This window comes from Lactuca serriola, chromosome 6 (assembly GCF_051521515.1).
Source record: "Lactuca serriola cultivar US96UC23 chromosome 6, Lser_US96UC23_V15, whole genome shotgun sequence".
NCBI classification, from domain to species: Eukaryota; Viridiplantae; Streptophyta; class Magnoliopsida; order Asterales; family Asteraceae; genus Lactuca; species Lactuca serriola.
Genome location: NC_136413.1, coordinates 24,055,938 through 24,063,077, shown reverse-complemented (window position 1 = coordinate 24,063,077; position 7,140 = coordinate 24,055,938). Strand labels below are relative to the sequence as shown.

The following is a 7,140-nucleotide window of genomic DNA, read 5'->3' as shown; positions in this document are numbered from 1 at the left end:
AACATAGTAAGCCATAAGTTGCCAACTTTATGCTTGTGCATGACTTAATGGGACCCAAAACCTGTTTTATCCATCTAAACTTATAATATGAACATCAACTTAAGCATGATTCATCAAAACCCATCGAGATGATATTTTTATGGTTCCTAGTAACTCTATAATGGATAAACTTTCCAACATTATCCATTAGAACGGTCCAACCAACTAAGATCTAGTCTTTAAGTCTCAAAGGGACCAAAAATGCATCTTTTCCAACTTAATCCATTAAGTCCAAGTCTCAAGCTTCTAGATCTGAATCAATATGATGTTTAGATGGATAAAGTTTCCAACTTTATCCAAAACAAGGTCAAAAACTTTCAAGAATTAAACTTTATGCACTAAAGTGACCAAAAGCTCATAACACCCCAAAACTAGCTAGATTTAACAAATGCATCATCACTATTCAAGCTTTATACCTCTAGAAGAAAGATCAAGGTGAACAAAGTTTGGATCTTCAAGCTCCAATGCAACCAACACTTCTACAATGAGTTCCTTCTTCTCCAAGGTGCACCAAGAACAATCCAAAGCACTTAAAAACACCTTATTTTTGCTCACAAGACTCAAACTAGGGTTAGGGTTTCAAGAGAGTGTGTTGGAGAGGTGGAGACTGAGAATGGAATGGGTTTACGGGAGTTAATGAGCTTAAATAGGGATCAAACCACGGAAATAGGGTTTAGGCACCGATCGTGTACGCCCAGCGTACTAGGGATGCCCTAGTACGCGCAACGTACATGTTGAGTACTCCCAACGTACATGTTGAGTACGCCTAATGTATGCCGCTCAACCCAAAACCGCCCTAACTTCAAACGATCATAACTTCTTCGTTTCGACTCCGTTTTCGACGATCTTTATATCCACAGAAAGGTGTTGAGACGCTCTACACGGATGGTCCCTATAGTTTGGGTAATTTGTGCGTTTGGTACCTAACTTATTTTTTAATTTGGATAATCCCTACTGTTTATTTTTGTTGTGCATTTGGTCCCTAACTTACCTCAAAAGACTATTGTGCCCTTTTTTAATTTATTTTTTAAATAATTTTCTTATTTATGTATTTATTTTTTTTATATATTTTACAAATTAATAGACCGCACATCAACGTCTTCACTATCCCTTCTTTTTAGGTCTCTGACAAACCAACCCCACAACACACTGTCTCTTCATTGAATTTTCCACCACCACAATGTAACATCCGGGTTCCCAGGTATTATAATTTGTTCTTTTATTTTTTGGGTGTTGTGGGGAGACTCGACGAGTTTAGATGGCATCTAAACTCGCCGAGTATGGTCGCGGATTCGTATGCGAGGTCACAGCTGGACTCGGCGAGTTCATGAGTGGACTCGGCGAGTCCACATTGTTTAATAAAACCTTAATTTCCAGGGTTTGAGACCTATTTAAAGGGTCTTAGGGCCGTCATTTGCGGCCGCCAACCCCCAGAGACAAACCCTAAGAGATCTAGAGCGTTTGTGAGGAAGGAGAGGCCATTCTTGATCCTTTTGTGGGTGTTTTTGCAAGAAGGAAGTGACCAAGGCAAGAGGAAGCTGAAGGAGGTGCGATTTTGGTGGTTTTTGAGTTCATAGAGATTGTATTGAGGTATTTTTCTCGAACTTTCTTCAGTTTTGGTGTTGATTCTTAGTGTTAGGGTTTTCTAACCCTTTTTGAGGTTGATTAAATGGAGCCTTTGGTCCCTTCTCGAGTTTGTGTTCTGGATCTGGACCCAAAGAGGTCCAGAGGCCTTAACCCTTGGAGCTTTATGAGTCATTTTGGGAGCCATGAGCTTGGGATGTCATTTTTGGGGCTAAATCACCATTTTGGACCATTTAGATGTTATATGAGTGCCAAGGTTCGAACTTTACGTGATTATCATGCTTGGGGGGCCAGATCTATGAATATATGGAACAGATCTGACCTCAGGAGTCGTATGGAGTTTGTGCATGGCTTGAACTCGCCGAGTCTCAAGAACAGACTCGGCAAGTAGTATGAAGGTTTCCCGTAAATCACTTTGTGAGTGGACTTGTCGAGTTGGGGAATAACTCGGTGATTCAGGGTGAGTCAGGGGGATTGGAGTTCAAGGCGGAACTCGCCGAGTTGTTCTTGAGACTCGACAAGTTGAGTCAGGGTGGCCCCGCGATTCATGCCAGGTGGATCTCGTCGAGTCAGGGGAAGTACTCGACGTGCCAAGTGAGGGACTTAGAGAGTCAGTGGACACGTGTAGACTCGCCGAGTCGCCCTAGTGCACTCGACGAGCCGGGTCAAAGTTTGACCGTTGACCTTGTTGACTTTTAGGGTTGAGTACAGTTATATTTATGAGAGTATTTACTTTATGTGATTAGGCGGAGACTAGATCACATTTCTACCGACTCAGACACTTACCGAGACACCGAGGTGAGTCTTCTCACTATACGTTACCTAGAGTGGTATTATGCGATGACCAGAGGGTCTTATGTGTTATGTATGAGATTATGTGCTATGTGATATATGTATGTTGTATGATGATATAGACCGGACCGGAGGGTCCAACGAGCTATGACCGGACTAGAGGGTCCAACGAGCTATGGGACTGGAGGGTCCCGCTGAGACACATCGACCGGAAGGTCGCATTATAGCCTCGAGTGGCATATGTGTTGTATGCGGTATTTTGGGGAACTCGCTAAGCATTTATGCTTATAGTTGTTGTGATATGTGTTTCAGGTACCAGTGATGAGCGTGAGAAGGCACCGACATGATTCGTACACACACTTATGGAGTTTATGATGAGATTCTGGGGAGATGATTTGTGATGATAACATCTGATACAATATGTTTTGACATTATGTTATGAGAAAATGTATGTTTTAAAAATAAAAATTTGTTTTGAAAATTTACGTTGTTACACACAACCCAATAGAAGGGTTGTGGGGTTGGTTCGTCATAGTTGAAGGACCGAGAAAAGAAGGGATAATGAAGATGTTGATGTCATTAAAGATGGAAATGAAAAAGAAGTTGAGGAGAATGAGAGATGGGATGGTGGCTGGTGGGACCGAGCTTAAATTTCTCGAATGTGGTTTTAGGTTTAGGGTGAAAAGATACAAATATATGGGGTCTATTAATTTTTTTAAAATATATAAAAAAAAAAATACATAATAAGAAAATTAATTAAAAAAGGGCACAATAGTCTTTTGAGGTAAGATGGGGACCAAACGCACAACGAAAACAAACAATATGGATCATCCAAGTTAAAAAATAAGTTAAGGACCAAACGCAAAAATTACCCAAACTACATGGACCATTTGTCTAATTTACTCTTACCTCTTCGGTTTGTTCAAATTTGGGTAACTATATTTTTTTGTACACATCAAGGTAACGAACTTTTTGAAAGTGTTCACATATGACCATTATGATCGGTTACAGCCGATCATAATGGTCATATGTGAACACTTCCAAAAAGTTCGTTACCTAGATGTGTACAAAAAAGATAGTTACCCAGATGTGAACAAACCGAAAAGTTAATTACTTTATAAAGTCCATTTCCCTTTTTATTATGGGTCGCTACGTGCTATGTAACTTGAGTTACGCCCTCCGTAGTTTATTAAAACCTCGATCCTTGATTCCCTCCTAAGCGTTGCTTATGTGACTATCATACGCCCCGCGTAGGAGTAAACCTCACAATTATGAGGCTTAATAAAATAGAAAGAAATTTTACTTGAAATAATCGAGCGTTACATTCAGAATTCTCATCTCGATAAAACTGCGGAGGGATGTCAGTGTGTGTGTGTGTGTGTGTATATATATATATATATATATATATATATATATATATATATATATATATATATATATTTGTATTATTGTTAGTTCGCCCATTAGAGTTAGGGCTTTGTGTATTCAGCCTTTGTGGCCTGTTTGTGTGGGTCCCATATTTTTTAATAAAACTTTAAATTAAATAGAAAAAGACATAAAAAATTTATGGTATTTTAGTTTTTTCAGTTTTTTAAAAGACCAAAAGCACGCAAACTAGTTCAAAATGACCATTAATCCAAAAGTTTTTTTTTGTTTCGACAAAATCCACAAAAAAAAATTTATACCACACGGACAATTTCATGCCCCTTAAAAGTATTTGATAGCTAACAAAAAACATCGCACCAAGCAGTTTACAATGGATGTCAAGGGTCTTATTTTTTATTTTGCTTCGAGCCTTCAATGGTATTGAACCGGTCCCGGATGTAGTCATAGTGTTACCATCTCTTTAATAAATATATATAGATGTAACAAAGAAGGTATATATAACATTAACGGAGGTTATCGATTTTGTTGTTGTATATATAACTTATAAATATACAATACATACTTGATAGAAGTAAAAAGGGAATAAATGAAAGAATAGAAAAAAATATAGAATAGAATAGAATAGAATAGAATCTACTAGGCATCCGATGGGGCAATCCAATGTCTTCCGTTGACAAAGCTCTTCACAAGAAACCTATGGGCAGAATCGTAATTCAACTCGCGGGCCCACGATACTCCACGGACTGCTGCAGACCCAGGGCCCCAGCATCTGTACACTCCGAAAAACGCAGTCCTGCCATGTGCCAATTGCCAAACAACAACACCCAATAAACCAACCACTATATTTTGATGGCCCACGCATATGGCCCCACGTTATATGTATGAAGATTCGTATGTTGTTTTTAATCCAATTAAGGAATGATGGTTAGGTATGTTGCAAAAACTGATTAGTTTAAGGTTACTTAAAACAATATATATAACTCCAGATAATTGATGAAATTAAGTAAAGATTGAATCATGAATGTTACGTACTTGCTTTTGTTGCTTTTATGGTCCCAATCGTCCCAGCCACCGTGGGCAACTATGTCATCGAAATGTGTGTATGAGTAAACGATCCGAGAGTATTGACCCATGGCTCGACCCACGTACAATGGTCCTGTACCCGTCACATTACACCCCACAAAAGCAAAACCGCTTTTATCATCCGGTGTTCTTCTATCATGTGCAGCTATCGATCCAAATCTCTTTGCTATCGAATGTAGCTCGCAGTCCTGATTCAGTTAATCACCCACCCTCAGTTATAATTAACCAAAGCCTACCTTATTATTAATATTATTACATAAAGGACTTTTAACCATTTTATTAACATTTAAAAATACACTATATATTTTATATGTTCTTAGTAATTTGTAAATCATCTTTTGCTCCTTTGAAAAATTAATTACACCCTCTCTCTTTTCAAGTTTTGTTTTGGATAGATAAGTCTTGCATTGCATATATTTGCATATGACACCACAACCACAAGAAGACATCCACACAAGACAAGACAGATTAAGCGGCCTTTTCCACCAGACACTTTCAGTTAACCCCCTCGTCTTTTGAAATTGTTTGTATTTAACCTCATCGATCGACACAAAACATCAACTTTTTCCAAGAAGAGAATTGAGTAGATTTAGAAGAGGAGTACGTAAGCTTACTTTGTACATGGAGCGACCATTGCCGAAAATGAAGTCTATGGAGCCTTCGATGTAACACTCCTTGAAATAATGACGACCAGCGTCGTCGCATAAAGTGTCCTGTGCCCCGTAAAATCCACAACCGGAGAAATATGCTTTGTCACCGGATATTCGAAACGCCACCGCTTGCCACCCATGCATGCCGGGCATTGGAGCCGGTGCCGTGTTCTACATCACACCATTTTTGCAGCATAATTAATTAATGATCAGTACTTGAACACAGAAAGTACTACAGGACCACACGTACGTCAATGCTCATGAATTATCGATCGAGTTGTACCTTGAAACTAATATTACGGGCAGAGAAATAGTTAGCGTAGACGATGACCGAAGCTGTTTGGTAAGTACGCAGTTGCTGCCCGTCTGCCCCACGGTCACTTGCCCTGTCATGCCATTCTATCACCGTCGTCTCCCTACCCTCCCCTTGAAAAGTTATGTATGGTTTACTCTCCGGAACCACCACCTTCTCTCTGTTCCACCGCCACCCATGCACAAACATATATCAAAACGTCACTATATAATTAAATATATCGTATGCAAATTTTAACACATTAGAAATATATACTACAGATCTAGACTCATGTGTTGAATTCAAAATATTGCACTTCATGCATCATAATTTTACAGTTTCTTGTCAACTTTGAATGTACGTACACGTAAACACCGGCTGAGATATGAATGAGGATATTCTTCCGGTTATTTGATGATACGGAGTCGACAGCTTCTTGAACCGTCGTGTAGTCACCGGAACCATTGACGTCAACGGTGATATTACGATGGCCGCAGGGCCCTACCCACTTCTGCTTCGGCCTAGAGGTCGAGTTCGATGATGACGTGGTAGCGAAGAAAAAGCAGCAGAGCAAGAACAAGTACGAAACGTAGGCAGCCATTAAAGCAACAGAATGAATCACGGGAGCTAGTTTGTTAAAAGGGCCTGTTGTATTTATAGCAAACAATGTGTTGTACTAAACGGAGTAAATGTTGTACACAGAACCAGGGAATTTGTGTGGATACTGGAGTAGAGGATAATAAAACCGGTGTACTGTGCAGTAATAAGTTCAATGATTTGCAACGGTCATCTGGTGAGATCACTAGTGGCTCGGTTCAGCTCGCTCGGCTCGGCTTGAATTAAGAGGTTGAGTGTAATTTCAATATAATATATCCTAAGAAATGTTAAAATAGTTTCATGGCTCAGACTAAATTTGAATGTATAAGGATAGTGTCTAAAAGTAAATTTAAACATAAAATATAGAATTATTAGTACGGATAACGACTTAAAAAGTTAATATAACTTTTAATCTGTATATGTAATTGATCATTAAATTTTTTTTCTTTTAAATTTATCCTTTTAACTTGTTAAATTATACATATTCAGTCCTTATGATCGGATATTTTAGGTATGCCGGAAAAAATTATTTAATAGGGTAATATATTTTTCACTTTACATATTTTTAGTCCTTAATTTAATTTTATTTTTTGCACATTTAGTTCTTAATTTTTTTTTGTTGCAAAATAAATCCTTGTTTTCGTCACATTTAGTATTTACGACCGGGTTATTTAGGTTTTTCTCACGACATCCTACGTAGGACAATCATTAGTAAAG

At 38.5% G+C, this 7,140-nt stretch overlaps 1 protein-coding gene across 1 annotated transcript; it reads right to left on the bottom strand.

Annotated features, from left to right (window-relative positions):
- Positions 1 to 4,299: 4,299 nt before the first annotated feature.
- On the bottom strand, positions 4,300 to 6,485 carry PME5 (Pectin lyase-like superfamily protein). Its single transcript, XM_079006802.1, has 5 exons — positions 6,192 to 6,485; positions 5,818 to 6,007; positions 5,499 to 5,705; positions 4,834 to 5,072; positions 4,300 to 4,594 (listed from the first exon to the last, which is right to left on the bottom strand). The coding sequence occupies exons 1-5, from the start codon at positions 6,425 to 6,427 to the stop codon at positions 4,438 to 4,440; spliced, it is 1,029 nt and encodes a 342-aa protein (XP_078862928.1). The 5' UTR covers positions 6,428 to 6,485; the 3' UTR covers positions 4,300 to 4,437.
- Positions 6,486 to 7,140: the final 655 nt, after the last annotated feature.